Source organism: Ascaphus truei, chromosome 23 (genome assembly GCF_040206685.1).
Source record: "Ascaphus truei isolate aAscTru1 chromosome 23, aAscTru1.hap1, whole genome shotgun sequence".
In the NCBI taxonomy this organism is placed as follows: domain Eukaryota; kingdom Metazoa; phylum Chordata; class Amphibia; order Anura; family Ascaphidae; genus Ascaphus; species Ascaphus truei.
This window is the reverse complement of record NC_134505.1, coordinates 288,452-307,262: the sequence shown is the minus strand read 5'-3', so window position 1 is coordinate 307,262 and position 18,811 is coordinate 288,452. Positions and strand designations below refer to the sequence as shown.

The window sequence follows — 18,811 nt, the reverse complement described above, 5'->3', positions numbered from 1 at the left end:
GGCTACCTGGGTTTTCTGCCCAACTGGCTACCTGGGTTTTCTGCCCAACTGGCTACCTGGGTTTGCTACCCAACAACTGGCTACCTGGGTTTGCTACCCAACAACTGGCTACCTGGGTTTGCTGCCCAACAACTGGCTACCTGGGTTTTCTGTCCAACTGGCTACCTGGGTTTGCTGCCCGCCTGTCTACCTGGGTTTGCTGCCCAACTGGCTACCTGGGTTTGCTACCCAACAACTGGCTACCTGGGTTTGTTGCCCAACTGGCTACCTGGGTTTGGTACCCAACAACTGGCTACAAGGGTTTGCTACCCAACAACTGGCTACCTGGGTTTGCTACCCAACAACTGGCTACCTGGGTTTGCTACCCAACAACTGGCTACCTGGGTTTGTTGCCCAACTGGCTACCTGGGTTTGCTGCCCGCCTGGCTACCTGGGTTTTCTGGCCAACTGGCTACCTGGGTTTGCTGCCTGCCTGTCTACCTGGGTTTTCTGCCCAACTGGCTACCTGGGTTTGCTACCCAACAACTGGCTACCTGGGTTTGTTGCCCAACTGGCTACCTGGGTTTGCTACCCAACAACTGGCTACCTGGGTTTGCTACCCAACAACTGGCTACCTGGGTTTTCTGCCCAACAACTGGCTACCTGGGTTTTCTGCCCAACAACTGGCTACCTGGGTTTTCTGCCCAACAACTGGCTACCTGGGTTTGCTGCCCGCCTGTCTACCTGGGTTTGCTGCCCAACTGGCTACCTGGGTTTTCTGCCCAACTGGCTACCTGGGTTTTCTGCCCAACTGGCTACCTGGGTTTGCTACCCAACAACTGGCTACCTGGGTTTGCTACCCAACAACTGGCTACCTGGGTTTGCTGCCCAACAACTGGCTACCTGGGTTTGCTACCCAACTGGCTACCTGGGTTTGCTGCCCGCCTGGCTACCTGGGTTTGGTACCCAACAACTGGCTACCTGGGTTTGCTACCCAACAACTGGCTACCTGGGTTTGCTACCCAACAACTGGCTACAAGGGTTTGCTACCCAACAACTGGCTACCTGGGTTTGCTGCCCAACTGGCTACCTGGGTTTGCTGCCCGCCTGGCTACCTGGGTTTGCTGCCCAACTGGCTACCTGGGTTTGCTGCCCAACAACTGGCCACCTGGGTTTGTTGCCCAACTGGCTACCTGGGTTTGCTGCCCAACAACTGGCTACCTGGGTTTGCTGCCCAACAACTGGCTACCTGGGTTTGCTGCCCAACAACTGGCTACCTGGGTTTGCTGCCCAACTGGCTACCTGGGTTTGCTGCCCAACAACTGGCTACCTGAGTTTGCTGCCCAACAACTGGCTACCTGGGTTTGCTGCCCAACAACTGGCTACCTGGGTTTGTTGCCCAACTGGCTACCTGGGTTTGCTACCCAACTGGCTACCTGGGTTTGCTACCCAACTGGCTACCTGGGTTTGTTGCCCAACAACTGGCTACAAGGGTTTGCTGCCCGCCTGGCTACCTGGGTTTGCTGCCCAACAACTGGCTACAAGGGTTTGCTACCCAACAATTGGCTACCTGGGTTTGCTACCCAACAACTGGCTACCTGGGTTTGCTACCCAACAATTGGCTACCTGGGTTTGCTACCCAACAACTGGCTACAAGGGTTTGCTACCCAACAACTGGCTACCTGGGTTTGCTACCCAACAACTGGCTACCTGGGTTTGCTACCCAACAACTGGCTACCTGGGTTTGCTACCCAACAATTGGCTACCTGGGTTTGCTACCCAACAACTGGCTACCTGGGTTTGCTACCCAACACTGGATACCTGGGTTTGCTACCCAAGAACTGGCTACCTGGGTTTGTTGCCCAACTGGCTACCTGGGTTTGCTGCCCAACTGGCTACCTGGGTTTGCTACCCAACTGGCTACCTGGGTTTGTTGCCCAACTGGCTACCTGGGTTTGCGGCCCAACAACTGGCTACCTGGGTTTGCTGCCCAACAACTGGCTACCTGGGTTTGCTACCCAACAACTGGCTACCTGGGTTTGTGCCCAACTGGCTACAAAGTGGGATCATCTCAGTTAGGGGTACCCTGTAGAAAAAGGAAGGGTTGAGAAACACTGATGTGGAGATACTCGTCATCGTTTGATGCGGGGGGTGGGGGGTGGGGAGGGGGGTTCAGGTGTAATTTCCTGTGTTGATAGATGAGTGCTTTCAGGTCTGGGCTCTGCTGCCGCTCACAGAACGTTGCTCCCTATCTCAGAACGTTGCTCCCGCTCTCGGAACGTTGCTCCCGCTCACGGAACGTTGTTCCCGCTCTCGGAACGTTGCTCCCGCTCTCGGAACGTTGCTCCCGCTCTCGGAACGTTGCTCCCGCTCACGGAACGTTGCTCTCGAAACATTGCTCCCGCTCTCGGAACGTTGCTCCCGCTCTCGGAACGTTGCTCCCGCTCTCGGAACGTTGCTGCCGCTCACAGCACGTTGCTCCCGCTCTCGGAACGTTGTCCCGCTCACCGCACGTTGCTCCCGCTCTCGGAACGTTGCTCCCGCTCTCGGAACGTTGCTCCCGCTCTCGGAACGTTGCTGCCGCTCTCGGAACGTTGCTTCCGCTCTCGGAACGTTGCTGCCGCTCTCGGAACGTTGCTCCCGCTCTCGGAACGTTGCTGCCACTCACAGAACGTTGCTCCTGCTCTCGGAACGTTGCTCCCGCTCTCGGAACGTTGCTGCCGCTCACAGAACGTTGCTCCCGCTCTCGGAACGTTCCTCCCGCTCTCGGAACGTTGCTGCCGCTCTCGGAACGTTGCTCCCGCTCTCGGAACGTTGCTCCCGCTCTCGGAACGTTGCTCCCGCTCACGGAACGTTGCTCCCACTCTTGGAACGTTCCTCCCGCTCACAGAACGTTGCTGCCGCTCACAGAACGTTGCTCCCGCTCACGGAACGTTGCTCCCGCTCTCGGAACGTTGCTCCCGCTCACAGAACGTTGCTCCTGCTCTCGGAACGTTGCTCCCGCTCTCGGAACGTTCCTCCCGCTCACAGAACGTTGCTGCCGCTCACAGAACATTGCTCCCACTCTCGGCCTGTCCTTATTGCTACATCTCCTCCCTGCCCTTCTTGTGTGTGGCACTTCCTCTGGCTTTTTGTATAAAGATAACACTGCGTGTGTGTGTGTGTTTTCTTCTCGGTACGGGTCACGCTCTCTGCTTCTGACTGCAGAAATATAAGATGTGCGTCTGTCTGTATGCCGCACTGTGCTGACCACAAAGTTTAACCTAGACATCACCGGCAACAAGAAAAAGAACCCCCCCCCCCCTATTCAACCGCTTGACATTTTTACTGTGAGGTCTGTCTCACATTCGACACACACCAAGACCCTTCTGAGTGTGACCTCTCGTCTTCTTCCCTCTCCTCTTCTCTCTCTCTCCCCCCCCTCACCCGCCCCCTCCACTCCCCCACCACCACTCGAGCAGCAAGCGGAGAGGGCAGGCGGCCCAAGCCCGAGATGGGGAGTGAGAGGGCTCTGGTTTTGGACAGGCTGGCTAGCAACGTGGCGAAGAGGAAGAGCTCCATGCCCCAAAAGTTCATCGGTAAGAGGACAAAGCGCTTTGTTATTCGACGCAGTCGGGGGGGGGAGGGGGGGGAACTTGATTTCAACCTTAGAGAATGCTCTCTGTCCAGTGAACCTACCTTTTTATTTTAATTATTATTATTATTATTATTAATCAAAGTAATTTTGCTAATCTTTCGGGCCAATGCTTATTACCTTTCTGGTAACCCAACTCCTGGTGTGCCTCTTTGTAATAAGTGAGAGAGTCAGACTGCTAGATGAGGGGGGGGGGTACTGTGAATACAAACAGGGGGGGGCCAGCCGCCCTCTCCGCGTAAGTTACGGAGAAGCGCTACTTCATTCCCCCCCCCCCCCCCCGAGATGTTGACCCCCACACCGCGGTTTTGGAAGAGGAATTGAAAACGTCCTCTGCCATGCCCCTCTCACCTTCTCTCCTCCCTACCCACCGCATGTTCACCTGTTTTGCCGGATGGTTAAGCTTCTCCCTCGGCTTACCCCCCCCCCCCCTCCTCCCCACCCATCCCCAACATGGACGACTTGTGAGGTTTCAGAACCTGTTTCCAGCTTGTGAGAAGAAGCGCAACCGGCCAGGCAGCCTGGAACCACACCGCGACTCCTGTGGGGTGTATGTACATGTGTGTGGGGGGGGGGGGATTATGCACTGGGTCAGTGGAGCATGAAGTTCTGAAAGGGGAAGAGTCCCACGGAATGGGGACCACGTGAAGAGGTGCCACAGCCCAGCTGCAGGCAGCAGAGCGAGTGCGCTGGGGTTTGTACATCACACAGCCCAGCAATCCTTTCACCTTTCAGCCTTCTCCGGCGGTGCCCACGTCAGGCCCAGTGCATGTTTGACACAATTTGCATTTCAGTTTCTTTAGCACGCGTGGGGAGCTGGTAACAGGCTGGTCCACCAAGCCGAAGGAGGCAGATAACTGCAAGTTGGCATCTATAAACTCCTCCTTTATACTGTATGTATGTATGTATGTGTCTGTATTTATATAGCGCCATTAATGTACACAGCGCGTCACCGCAGTAATACACGGGACAATCATGTAATTAACAAGTAATACAAATAACAGCTCATGGGGGTAAGTGCTTCAGACATAAAAGTAACATTAAGGAAGAGGAGTCCCTGCCCCGAGGAGCTTACAGTCTAATTGGTAGGTAGGGAGAACGTACAGAGACAGTAGGAGGGAGTTCTGGTAAGTGTGTCTGCAGGGGGCCAAGCTTTATGTATCATGTGTTCAGAATAGCCACAGTCCTATTCATATGCTTCTTTAAGCAAGTGTGTCTTAAGGTGGGTCTTAAAGGTGGATAGAGAGGGTGCTAGTCGGGTACTGAGGGGAAGGGCATTCCAGAGGTGTGGGGCAGTCAGTGAAAAAGGGTTAAGGCGGGAGAGGGCTTTAGATACAAAGACTCCTCTTCCTAAATGTTACTTTTAAGTCTGATTCACTTATTGACCTGTTATTTGTATTATTGGTTATTTATTTGATTGTCCCGTGTATTATTGCTGTGACGCGCTGTGGACATTAATGGCGCTATATAAATAAAGACATATAATACAAAGGGTGTAGAGAGAAGACATTCTTGAGAAGAACGCAAGAGTCGGGATGGTGCATAGCGAGAAATTAGGGTGAGATGTAAGGAGGGGCAGAGGAGGGTATAGTGAGATATTAGGGTGAGATGTAAGGAGGGGCAGAGGGGTGTATAGTGAGATATTAGGATGAGATGTAAGGAGGGGCAGAAGAGTGTAAAGCTTTAAAAGTGAGGAGGAGATTTGAGTGTGAGATGCGGGATTTGATCGGAAGCCAGGAGAGGGATTTCAGCAGGGGAGACTCGGGGACAGATTTAGGAAAGAGTAGAGTGATTCTGGCAGCAGCGTTTAGGATAGATTGTAGGGGAGACAGGTAAGAGGCAGGAAGGCCGGACAGCAGGAGGTTACAGTAATCCAGACGGGAGAGAATGAGGGCCTGAGTCAGAGTTTTAGCAGTCGAACAACAGAGGAAAGGGCGTATCTTTGTTATATTGCGGAGGAAAAAGCGACAGGTTTTAGAAATGTTTTGAATGTGAGGGGCGAATGTGAGAGAGGAGTCGAGCGTGACCCCTAAGCAGCGTGATTGGGCTACTGGGTGAATGATCGTAGTTCCAACAGTAATGTGGAAGGAGGTAGTCGGGCCAGGTTTGGGAGGAAGTATGAGGAGCTCTGTTTTAGCCATGTTGAGTTTAAGGCGTCGGACGACCATCCAGGATGATATAGCAGTAAGACATTCAGAAACTTTGGTCTGTACAGAAGGTGAAAGGTCAGGGGTCGAAAAGTAAATTTGTGTGTCGTCAGCATAGAGGTGATAATTAAACCCAAGAGTTGTGATCAGGTCACCTAGAGAAAGTGTGTACAGAGAAAAGAGAAGAGGTCCCAGGACAGAGCCCTGGGGTACCCCCACAGAGAGATCAATAGAGGAGGAGGTGTTAGCAGAAGAGACATTGAAAGTACGATGGGAGAGGTAAGAGGAGATCCAGGAGAGAGCTTTGTTCTGAATACTAAGAGTATGGAGAATGTGAAGGAGAAGAGGGTGGTCCACGGTGTCAAATGCTGCAGAGAGGTCGAGTAGTATGAGCAGAGTGTAATGACCTCTATCTTTGGCAGCATAGTTAGTTATTTTAGTGAGGGCTGTTTCGGTGGAGTGAGCAGTGCGGAAGCCAGATTGTAGAGGGTCTAGGAGAGAATAGGTGTTGAGAAAATGGAGCAGACGAGAGAATACAAGACGTTCATGGAGTTTAGAGGTAAAAGGCAGGAGAGAGACAGGTTATAGTAGGACCAAGAGGTTTTAAGAGATGGGAGGGAATGGGGTCAAAATGGCAGGTCGTAGAGGGAGAAGAGGAGATCAGCACTTACACATCCTCCTCTGAGACAGCAGAAAAAGAGTCACGGAAGACAGGAGGAGAGTTAGGAAGAGGTGAAGGATGGGAGGGGGATACAGAGGGGCTGTTCTGACAAATGGATTCCACCTTTTCCTTAAAATAGGCAGCAAAGTCCTGAGGTGAGATGGAGGAAGAAGAGGAGGCAGCTGAGGGTGGTCTGAGTAGGGAGTCAGAGAAGAGTCGGCATGGGTTAGACTTGTGCTTGGTGTTTAGTGACGAAAAGTAGGTTTGTTTAGCCTGAGAGAGGGCAGAGATGAAACAGGACATCATGAATTTGTAGCGAAGGAAGTCTGCGAGAGTGTGAGATTTCCTCTAGAGGCGTTCAGAGGAACGAGTGGAGGAACGCAGCATGCGTGTGGGAATTTAGCCAGGGTCTGGGGTTAGTATGCTGTGGGAATTTAACCAGGGTCTAGGGTTAGAAGGGCGAGGACGGCAGAGAGAAAGCGGGGCATGAAGATCAAGAGAGGAGGACAAGGCAGAGTTGTAGTTCCTGACCAGGTTGTCAGGGTCTGAGGCAGAGCTGAGAGAGGAGAGGGAGGAGCGTAAAGTGGAATCAAAAGCTGGGAGGTTAATAGAGCGCAGGTTTCTGCAAAAACGAGGGCGAGATGGAGAAGGGGAGAAGCGAGATAGAGAGAATGAGATGAGGTGATGGTCAGAGAGAGGAAAAGGGGAAATGGAGAAATCGGAGAGAAGTTTTTAGTGAAAACCAGGTCTAAGTAGTGGCCATCTTTGTGGGTGCTGGCTGCAGTCCACTGTTGAAGGCCAAAAGAAGAGGTTAGAGAGAGAAAGTGGGAAGCCCAAGAGAGAGAGGGGTCATCAATGTGGCAGTTGAAGTCCCCAAGGAGAAGAACAGGGGAGTCTGAGCAGTTCCTATCGATTGACCAAGACAAGTCCCCTCTTGGGACCCACTCATGACCCCTCTGTTTGGGCCTGTGTAACCCCTGCACTTATTCTCCATGTACCCCTTATGCCCTAGATCAGAGGTTTCCAGCAGGTCAGGTTTTAAGGATATCTCTGCTTCAGCACAGGTGGCTCGGTCAGTCCCAGCTTCAGCACAGGTTGAGCCACCTGTGCTGAAGCTGGGATATGTTTTAAGACCCGACCTGTTGTGACTGCTCGGTCCCTAGATCAGTGGTTTCTAACACCAGCCCTCAAGACCTCCCTCCAACAGGTTGGGTTTTAAGGATATCATCCCTGCTTCAGCACAGGTGGCTCAGTCAGTCCCTGCTTCAGCACAGGTGGCTCAGTCAGTCCCTGCTTCAGCACAGGTGGCTCAGTCAGTCCCTGCTTCAGCACGGGTGGTTCAAGTCTTCGACTGAGCCACTGATTGTGCTGAGGCGGGGATATCCTCGCGACCTGTTGGGGGGGGGGGGTTGAGGACTGGAGTTGAGCCCCCCCTTCCCCCCCCCCCCCCCGGCCATAGATCAGAGGTTCCCGGCTCAAGGACCACTAACCGTGCCGGGCTTATGGCTATCCTGTCTTTGGCACAGGCTGCCCCACCATTTTGCCTGAACCACCTGCGCGCCAGCCAGGGCGTGCTATACACCCGGCACCGCTGCTGGTCCCCGAGGAGTCAGGAACCTCTCCACCGAGAGATGACCCTTTCCCGTCTCGGTGTGCGCACTCTCTCCCACGTACGCCTTCTACGCCACGTGCTACGAGTTACGCCTCCCCATCTCTCCATCCCCCAGGTGGCTGCTTGGTCCCCGCGCCCCTAGGGGTCCCCGTTCACCCCTTGAGTGCCCATTAAGAAGCATATGAGTAGCACTGGATAATCATGGACACATGACACAAAGCTTGGCCCCCTGCAGACGCACTTACTAGTATTCCCTCCTACTGTCTCTGTACGTTCTCCCTACCTACCAATTAGATTGTAAGCTCCTCGGAGCAGGGACTCCTCTTCCTTAATGTTACTTTTACAGTATGTCTGAAGCACTTATTCCCATGATCTGTTATTTATATTTGTTATTTATATGACATGTATTACTACTGTGAAGCGCTATGTACATTTTATGGCGCTATACAAATAAAGACATACATACATACATACATTACAGTGTCTCTTTATGGACACCCGAAGGTTGTTTGTGAAGAAGGCTGCTTCTCATAAATAATCTACTGACACAATGGCTAGCTTCTAAAAAGACCTTCAAATCCTATTCAAGTAGTAAACGGGGCGAAGGGGGTTATGGGCGGGCAAATGGAACAGCCTTCTTGGGTGGTGGTTACAGTGAAGGTGTGTAGAAAGGTCCCCTCGGGTGGTGGGTATGGTGATGGTGTGTAGAAAGGCCCCCTCGGGTGTTGGATACGGTGAAGGTGTGTAGAAAGGTCCCCTCGGGTGGTGGGTACGGTGATGGTGTGTAGAACGGCCCCCTCGGGTGGTGGGTACGGTGATGGTGTGTAGAAAGGCCCCCTCGGGTGGTGGGTACGGTGATGGTGTGTAGAAAGGCCCCCTCGGGTGGTGGGTACGGTGAAGGTGTGTAGAAAGGTCCCCTCGGGTGGTGGGTACGGTGATGGTGTGTAGAAAGGCCCCCTCGGGTGGTGGGTACGGTGAAGGTGTGTAGAAAGGTCCCCTCGGGTGGTGGGTACGGTGATGGTGTGTAGAAAGGCCCCCTCGGGTGGTGGGTACGGTGATGATGTGTAGAAAGGCCCCCTCGGGTGGTGGGTACAGTGATGGTGTGTAGAAAGGCCCCCTCGGGTGGTGGGTACGGTGAAGGTGTGTAGAAAGGTCCCCTCGGGTGGTGGGTACAGTGATGGTGTGTAGAAAGACCCCCTCGGGTGGTGGGTACGGTGAAGGTGTGTAGAACGGCCCCCTCGGGTGGGGGGGTACGGTGAAGGTGTGTAGAAAGGCCCCCTCGGGTGGTGGGTACGGTGAAGGTGTGTAGAACGGCCCCCTCGGGTGGTGGATACGGTGAAGGTGTGTAGAACGGCCCCCTCGGGTGGTGGGTACGGTGAAGGTGTGTAGAAAGGTCCCCTCGGGTGGTGGGTACGGTGATGGTGTGTAGAACGGCCCCCTCGGGTGGTGGGTACGGTGATGGTGTGTAGAAAGGCCCCCTCGGGTGGTGGGTACGGTGAAGGTGTGTAGAAAGGCCCCCTCGGGTGGTGGGTATGGTGATGGTGTGTAGAAAGGTCCCCTCGGGTGGTGGGTACGGTGATGGTGTGTAGAACGGCCCCCTCGGGTGGTGGGTACGGTGAAGGTGTGTAGAACGGCCCCCTCGGGTGGTGGGTACGGTGATGGTGTGTAGAAAGCCCCCCTCGGGTGGTGGGTACGGTGATGGTGTGTAGAAAGGTCCCCTCGGGTGGTGGGTACGGTGATGGTGTGTAGAAAGGCCCCCTCGGGTGGTGGATACGGTGATGGTGTGTAGAACGGCCCCCTCGGGTGGTGGGTACGGTGATGGTGTGTAGAAAGGCCCCCTCGGGTGGTGGGTACGGTGATGGTGTGTAGAACGGCCCCCTCGGGTGGTGGGTACGGTGAAGGTGTGTAGAAAGGCCCCCTCGGGTGGTGGATAGAGTGGTGGTGTGTAGAAAGGCCCCCTCGGGTGGTGGGTACGGTGATGGTGTGTAGAACGGCCCCCTCGGGTGGTGGGTACGGTGATGGTGTGTAGAACGGCCCCCTCGGGTGGTGGGTACGGTGAAGGTGTGTAGAAAGGTCCCCTCGGGTGGTGGGTACGGTGATGGTGTGTAGAAAGGCCCCCTCGGGTGGTGGGTACGGTGATGATGTGTAGAAAGGCCCCCTCGGGTGGTGGGTACAGTGATGGTGTGTAGAAAGGCCCCCTCGGGTGGTGGGTACGGTGAAGGTGTGTAGAAAGGTCCCCTCGGGTGGTGGGTACAGTGATGGTGTGTAGAAAGACCCCCTCGGGTGGTGGGTACGGTGAAGGTGTGTAGAACGGCCCCCTCGGGTGGGGGGGGTACGGTGAAGGTGTGTAGAAAGGCCCCCTCGGGTGGTGGGTACGGTGAAGGTGTGTAGAACGGCCCCCTCGGGTGGTGGGTACGGTGAAGGTGTGTAGAACGGCCCCCTCGGGTGGTGGGTACGGTGAAGGTGTGTAGAAAGGTCCCCTCGGGTGGTGGGTACGGTGATGGTGTGTAGAACGGCCCCCTCGGGTGGTGGGTACGGTGATGGTGTGTAGAAAGGCCCCCTCGGGTGATGGGTACGGTGAAAGTGTGTAGAAAGGCCCCCTCGGGTGGTGGGTATGGTGATGGTGTGTAGAAAGGTCCCCTCGGGTGGTGGGTACGGTGATGGTGTGTAGAAAGGCCCCCTCGGGTGGTGGGTACGGTGATGGTGTGTAGAAAGGTCCCCTCGGGTGGTGGGTACGGTGATGGTGTGTAGAAAGGCCCCCTCGGGTGGTGGATACGGTGATGGTGTGTAGAACGGCCCCCTCGGGTGGTGGGTACGGTGATGGTGTGTAGAAAGGCCCCCTCGGGTGGTGGGTACGGTGATGGTGTGTAGAACGGCCCCCTCGGGTGGTGGGTACGGTGAAGGTGTGTAGAAAGGCCCCCTCGGGTGGTGGATAGAGTGGTGGTGTGTAGAAAGGCCCCCTCGGGTGGTGGGTACGGTGATGGTGTGTAGAACGGCCCCCTCGGGTGGTGGGTACGGTGATGGTGTGTAGAACGGCCCCCTCGGGTGGTGGGTACGGTGATGGTGTGTAGAACGGCCCCCTCGGGTGGTGGGTACGGTGATGGTGTGTAGAAAGGCCCCCTCGGGTGGTGGATAGAGTGGTGGTGTGTAGAACGGCCCCCTCGGGTGGTGGGTACGGTGATGGTGTGTAGAACGGCCCCCTCGGGTGGTGGGTACGGTGATGGTGTGTAGAACGGCCCCCTCGGGTGGGGGGGTACGGTGATGGTGTGTAGAAAGGCCCCCTCGGGTGGTGGATACAGTGAAGGTGTGTAGAAAGGCCCCCTCGGGTGGTGGGTACGGTGATGGTGTGTAGAAAGGTCCCCTCGGGTGGTGGGTACGGTGATGGTGTGTAGAAAGGTCCCCTCGGGTGGTGGGTACGGTGATGGTGTGTAGAAAGGTCCCCTCGGGTGGTGGGTACGGTGATGGTGTGTAGAACGGCCCCCTCGGGTGGTGGGTACGGTGAAGGTGTGTAGAAAGGCCCCCTCGGGTGGTGGGTATGGTGATGGTGTGTAGAAAGGCCCCCTCGGGTGGTGGGTACGGTGAAGGTGTGTAGAACGGCCCCCTCGGGTGGGGGGGTACGGTGAAGGTGTGTAGAAAGGCCCCCTCGGGTGGTGGGTACGGTGAAGGTGTGTAGGAACGGCCCCCTCGGGTGGTGGATACGGTGAAGGTGTGTAGAAAGGTCCCCTCGGGTGGTGGGTACGGTGAAAGTGTGTAGAAAGGCCCCCTCGGGTGGTGGGTACGGTGATGGTGTGTAGAACGGCCCCCTCGGGTGGTGGGTACGGTGATGATGTGTAGAACGGCCCCCTCGGGTGGTGGATACGGTGATGGTGTGTAGAAAGGTCCCCTCGGGTGGTGGGTATGGTGATGGTGTGTAGAAAGGCCCCCTCGGGTGGTGGATAGAGTGAAGGTGTGTAGAACGGCCCCCTCGGGTGGTGGGTACGGTGATGGTGTGTAGAAAGGCCCCCTCGGGTGGTGGGTACGGTGAAGGTGTGTAGAAAGGCCCCCTCGGGTGGTGGATACAGTGAAGGTGTGTAGAAAGGCCCCCTCGGGTGGTGGGTACGGTGAAGGTGTGTAGAAAGGCCCCCTCGGGTGGTGGATACAGTGAAGGTGTGTAGGAACGGCCCCCTCGGGTGGTGGATACGGTGATGGTGTGTAGAAAGGTCCCCTCGGGTGGTGGGTACGGTGATGGTGTGTAGAAAGGTCCCCTCGGGTGGTGGGTATGGTGATGGTGTGTAGAACGGCCCCCTCGGGTGGTGGGTACGGTGATGGTGTGTAGAAAGGTCCCCTCGGGTGGTGGGTACGGTGATGGTGTGTAGAAAGGTCCCCTCGGGTGGTGGGTACGGTGATGGTGTGTAGAACGGCCCCCTCAGGTGGTGGGTACGGTGATGGTGTGTAGAAAGGCCCCCTCGGGTGGTGGGTATGGTGATGGTGTGTAGAAAGGCCCCCTCGGGTGGTGGGTACGGTGATGGTGTGTAGAACGGCCCCCTCGGGTGGTGGGTACGGTGATGGTGTGTAGAAAGGCCCCCTCGGGTGGTGGGTACGGTGATGGTGTGTAGAAAGGCCCCCTCGGGTGGTGGGTACGGTGATGGTGTGTAGAAAGGCCCCCTCGGGTGGTGGGTACGGTGAAGGTGTGTAGAACGGCCCCCTCGGGTGGTGGGTACGGTGATGGTGTGTAGAAAGGCCCCCTCGGGTGGTGGGTACAGTGATGGTGTGTAGAACGGCCCCCTCGGGTGGTGGGTACGGTGATGGTGTGTAGAAAGGCCCCCTCGGGTGGTGGGTACGGTGATGGTGTGTAGAAAGGCCCCCTCGGGTGGTGGGTACGGTGATGGTGTGTAGAAAGGCCCCCTCGGGTGGTGGGTACGGTGATGGTGTGTAGAAAGGCCCCCTCGGGTGGTGGGTACGGTGAAGGTGTGTAGAAAGGCCCCCTCGGGTGGTGGGTACGGTGAAGGTGTGTAGAAAGGCCCCCTCGGGAGGTGGGTACGGTGAAGGTGTGTAGAACGGCCCCCTCGGGTGATGGGTACGGTGAAGGTGTGTAGAACGGCCCCCTCGGGTGGTGGATACGGTGATGGTGTGTAGAAAGGCCCCCTCGGGTGGTGGGTACGGTGATGGTGTGTAGAAAGGCCCCCTCGGGTGGTGGGTACGGTGAAGGTGTGTAGAAAGGCCCCCTCGGGTGGTGGGTACGGTGATGGTGTGTAGAAAGGTCCCCTCGGGTGGTGGGTACAGTGATGGTGTGTAGAAAGGCCCCCTCGGGTGGTGGGTACGGTGAAGGTGTGTAGAACGGCCCCCTCGGGTGGTGGGTACGGTGAAGGTGTGTAGAAAGGCCCCCTCGGGTGATGGGTACGGTGAAGGTGTGTAGAAAGACCCCCTCACGAGGAAAGGAGGCTGGAGAGAGCTTACGTCTTCAAAGTAATCAGGGGGAATATTGGCCGACCAGGTAGGCAAATGTTCCTTTTGTGCGGTAGCGCCCTCCGTATTTCTGGGTAGCGAACGTTAACCCTTTGCCTGGCTCTTGTGTGCTCCCTTTCCCAGAAGAGAAGCGTCAGTGCTTCGAGATGGCCTACAACAGCTTCCTGTATGATAAGGACCACCATTTGATGCCCCCGCGGATGATGGAACCGAGTATGAACGGCGCCATGGCCTACCTGCATCCCGAGGCATTGCGCCCCTTGGTGCCAACCGCGCCGGCTCCGACTGCCGAGATGGTGTCCGTCATCAGCAGCCTGTACCCGATGCCCCTTACCCGCGTGGGGATGCCCAACGGCCACCTGCATTCCCAGCCCGCCAAAGAGAAGAGGCCACTCCCCGAGAGGGACCTTTCCCCAAACCCCTGCGCCCAAGACTCCACCGACACAGACAGCAGCCACGAGGAGAGGCCCACATACCCGCCCAACCTCATTGCCGCCCCGGTGCGCACCAGCAGCGTGCTGCAGCCCCCCAAGGAGCTCCCTCGGATCTGTGACGGCCTGAAGCCTCACGGAGCCCCCCAGCGGGACCCTCTGCGGGTGCTGAGCAAGGAAGGGTGCCCGCTGGGGGTGTACCGCTGCGACCACTGCTGCGTCCTCTTCCTGGACTACGTCATGTTCACCATCCACATGGGGTGCCACGGGTTTCGGGACCCCTTCGAGTGCAACATGTGCGGCCACCGCAGCCAGGACCGCTACGAGTTCTCCTCCCACATCGCCCGCGGCGAGCACCGGCTCGGAATGAAATAAAACCCGCCGGGGCTGGTGTCTCCGACCCCTGTGACCAAAGGGATTGGGGGGCGGGGGGGGAGGGAGGGGGTAACCTAACGATTATTCTTTAATAAGAACCCAACCAAAGCCAAAGGGAAGGGACCCTTCCAGAAATAGGGATATTTTATTTTTCTCCAAAAGGACCTCAAACGTGTAGGCTTGTGAAGCAAGAGCCCCCTCCTCAAAAGATTCATCCAGAACATAAGGAACCCCTCCCTCGGCAGTTCTTTGCGCAGAAACAGGGGGATATTGCTGGACATGAATGTCCACCTCTCCACCAGTAGTGAATCTAGAACAGTGTTTTTCAACCAGGGTTCCCCCGGGCGCCCCTAAAAGGTTCCCTGTAATTTTCAGGTCATTTTAAAATTGTACCAAATACAGAAGAATTTACAATGCATCTGATCTCAGACGTGCTATTAGAGAGGGTTGGGGTTCCTTACAATGCATCTGATCTCAGACACGCTATTAGAGAGGGTTGGGGTTCCTTACAATGTATCTGATCTCAGACACGCTATTAGAGAGGGTTGGGGTTCCTTACAATGTATCTGATCTCAGACGCGCTATTAGAGAGGGTCGGGGTTCCTCACAATGCATCTGATCTCAGACGCGCTATTAGAGAGGGTTGGGGTTCCTTACAATGCATCTGATCTCAGACGCGCTATTAGAGAGGGTTGGGGTTCCTTACAATGCATCTGATCTCAGACGCGCTATTAGAGAGGGTTGGGGATCCTTACAATGCGTCTGATCTCAGACGTGCTATTAGAGAGGGTCGGGGTTCATTACAATGCGTCTGATCTCAGACGCGCTATTAGAGAGGGTCGGGGTTCCTTAGAATGCGTCTGATCTCAGACGCGCTATTAGAGAGGGTTGGGGTTCCTTACAATGCATCTGATCTCAGGTGCGCTATTAGAGAGGGTTGGGGTTCCTTACACTGCATCTGATCTCAGGCGCGCTATTAGAGAGGGTTGGGGTTCCTTACAATGCATCTGATCTCAGACGCGCTATTAGAGAGGTTTGGGGTTCCTTACAATGCATCTGATCTCAGACGCGCTATTAGAGAGGGTCGGGGTTCCTTACAATGCGTCTGATCTCAGACGCGCTATTAGAGAGGGTTGGGGTTCCTTACAATGCATCTGATCTCAGACGCGCTATTAGAGAGGGTTGGGGTTCCTTACAATGCATCTGATCTCAGACGCGCTATTAGAGAGGGTCGGGGTTCCTTACAATGCATCTGATCTCAGACGCGCTATTAGAGAGGGTCGGGGTTCCTTACAATGCATCTGATCTCAGACGCGCTATTAGAGAGGGTTGGGGTTCCTTACAATGCATCTGATCACAGACGCGCTATTAGAGAGGGTTGGGGTTCCTTACAATGCGTCTGATCTCAGACGCGCTATTATAGAGGGTCGGGGTTCCTTACAATGCGTCTGATCTCAGACGCGCTATTAGAGAGGGTCGGGGTTCCTTACAATGCGTCTGATCTCAGACACGCTATTAGAGAGGGTCGGGGTTCCTTACAATGCATCTGATCTCAGACGCGCTATTAGAGAGGGTCGGGGTTCCTTACAATGCATCTGATCTCAGACGCGCTATTAGAGAGGGTCGGGGTTCCTTACAATGCATCTGATCTCAGACACGCTATTAGAGAGGGTCGGGGTTCCTTACAATGCATCTGATCTAAGACGCGCTATTAGAGAGGGTCGGGGTTCCTTACAATGTATCTGATCTCAGGCGCGCTATTAGAGAGGGTTGGGGTTCCTTACAATGCATCTGATCTCAGACGCGCTATTAGAGAGGGTTGGGGTTCCTTACAATGCATCTGATCTCAGACGCGCGATTAGAGAGGGTCGGGGTTCCTCACAATTTCACATAGGGTTCCTTCACCCCAAAAAAAGGTTGGAAACCACTGCCCTAGAATCATTATTCTTCCAATCCTGTCGGCGAAGTCCGAACTCGCATGAATGAGTTTAACGTGAATGGCTTTAACGTGAATGGCTGTTAATATTTTTTGCCCGTGGAGCCTACAACGGTGTGATATCAAGGGCCCCACTTATTTAAACCCCTGCGCTGCTGGACGGGGATGTAAATATTCAGATTAATTAACCGCGTCTACGCCGCCCTTTCAAACCAGCTCTATGAACGTGTTGCCAAATGTGCCACGTGGGAGAGGAGTTCTTCGCCATTTAAGGGTTGGATTTAACCAGCTTAGCAGCCATATACTGCGTTTGTTCTGACCTCTCGTGCCACCCCCCATGGAAGTTCGGACTTTTTTGGTCAGCACCTGTGCAGAACTCCTCATCGCAACGCACAGACTTTGTTGGGGGACTAGGAAAAGGCCTTTCCTTGTTACAATAACCCACCTATAAAAGAGAGGGGAGGGGAAAAAAACTGATAAAATCTTTATTTTGTAATACTCCTCGTCATTTTGTTTTGTTGTTTTTCTTGTTTTTTTTTTTTAATAAGAACAATAAACATATTTTTTTGTGTTCCGGTTCCTCACGCACGTTTTTTTTTTTTGCGGTGATTTGGGGCCAGGGGGTTGGTGGAGAATGTCCGCTAGGCTACATAAGCGCACCTCCCGGGCGCGATCAATGCGTTTTGTGGCTGTTTCGTAAACCTCCCCCCTTCGACCATTCCTTCGAGTTGGTTTAAAGGCCGAACCTCTTTCACGCTCAACTTACTCCACTACCCGGGCCAAACGTTCAGAACCAAATGGACCCGGGCAAGCTGATGGTCGTCCCCTGGCCCACAAGCTTGACGCACACGTTGTGAGTTTCCCCACGTGGCTTGAAGCATGTGCTAGCAACAATCGGAGCGGAGTGCATGTGAAACGTGCAAAGTGTATAGGTGTATTTGGAAATCTCGGACCCGTGCACACTGTAACACACAGTGCACCTCGGTAATACACCGATATTTCTGTCGGTAACACGAAGGCGAATAAGCGTTCGAGGCGTTTCAGTGCGTCAATGCCGAACGTGCAGAGCAGCGTATGTACATACTATACAGAAGTGTGCGTGTGTGCAGAGCAGCGTATGTACATACTATACAGAAGTGTGCGTGTGTGCAGAGCAGCGTATGTACATACTATACAGAAGTGTGCGTGTGTGCAGAGCAGCGTATGTACATACTATACAGAAGTGTGCGTGTGTGCAGAGCAGCGTATGTACATACTATACAGAAGTGTGCGTGTGTGCAGAGCAGCGTATGTACAAACTATAAAGAAGTGTGCGTGTGTGCAGAGCAGCGTATGTACATACTATACAGAAGTGTGTGTGTGTGCAGAGCAGCGTATGTACATACTATACAGAACTGTGTGTGTGTGTGCGTGCAGAGCAGCGTATGTACATACTATACAGAAGTGTGCGTGCAGAGCAGCGTATGTACATACTATACAGAAGTGTGCGTGTGTGCAGAGCAGCGTATGTACATACTATACAGAAGTGTGCGTGTGTGCAGAGCAGCGTATGTACATACTATAAAGAAGTGTGTGTGTGCGTGTGTGCAGAGCAGCGTATGTACATACTATAAAGAAGTGTGTGTGTGTGCGTGTGCGTGTGTGCAGAGCAGCGTATGTACATACTATAAAGAAGTGTGTGTGTGCGTGTGTGCAGAGCAGTGTATGTACATACTATAAAGAAGTGTGTGTGTGTGTGTGTGCAGAGCAGCGTATGTACATAATATAAAGAAGTGTGTGTGTGCGTGTGTGCATACTATGAAGAAGTGTGTGTGTGCGTGTGCAGAGCAGCGTATGTACATACAATACAGAAGTGTGTGTGTGTGTGCAGAGCAGCGTATGTACATACAATACAGAAGTGTGTGCGTGTGTGCAGAGCAGTGTATGTACATAATATAAAGAAGTGTGTGTGTGTGTGCAGAGCAGCGTATGTACATACTATACAGAAGTGTGTGTGCGTGTGTGCAGAGTAGCGTATGTACATACTATACAAAAGTGTGTGTGTGCGTGTGTGCAGAGCAGCGTATGTACATACTATACAGAAGTGTGTGTGCGTGTGTGCAGAGTAGCGTATGTACATACTATACAGAAGTGTGTGCGTGTGTGCAGAGCAGCGTATGTACATACTATACAGAAGTGTGTGTGCAGAGCAGCGTATGTACATACTATACAGAAGTGTGTGTGTGCGTGTGTGCAGAGCAGCGTATGTACATACTATAAAGAAATGTGTGTGTGCGTGTGTGCAGAGCAGCGTATGTACATACTATAAAGAAGTGTGTGTGCAGAGCAGCGTATGTACATACTATACAGAAGTGTGTGCAGAGCAGCGTAAGTACATACTATACAGAAGTGTGTGTGTGTGCGTGTGTGCAGAGCAGCGTATGTACATACTATACAGAAGTGTGTGTGTGTGCAGAGCAGCGTATGTACATACTATACAGAAGTGTGTGTGTGCGTGTGTGCAGAGCAGCGTATGTACATACTATAAAGAAGTGTATGTGTGCAGAGCAGCGTATGTACATACTATACAGAAGTGTGTGTGCAGAGCAGCG

General features: G+C 54.3%; 1 protein-coding gene across 3 annotated transcripts in view; it reads left to right on the top strand.

The window, feature by feature from the left end:
- The window catches only part of IKZF3 (IKAROS family zinc finger 3), a 29,403-nt gene extending 13,592 nt beyond the window's left edge, over positions 1-15,811 (top strand). For 2 of the 3 annotated variants that reach the window (XM_075580145.1, XM_075580143.1), the window contains 2 exons: positions 3,441-3,557; positions 13,602-15,811. In XM_075580145.1, the coding sequence (XP_075436260.1) occupies positions 3,441-3,557; positions 13,602-14,284 (800 nt within the window). In that variant the 3' untranslated portion in view covers positions 14,285-15,811. The remainder of the gene's footprint in view (positions 1-3,440; positions 3,558-13,601) is intronic. The other variant, XM_075580144.1, reaches the window with a different exon arrangement.
- The last annotated feature ends 3,000 nt before the right edge of the window (positions 15,812-18,811 follow it).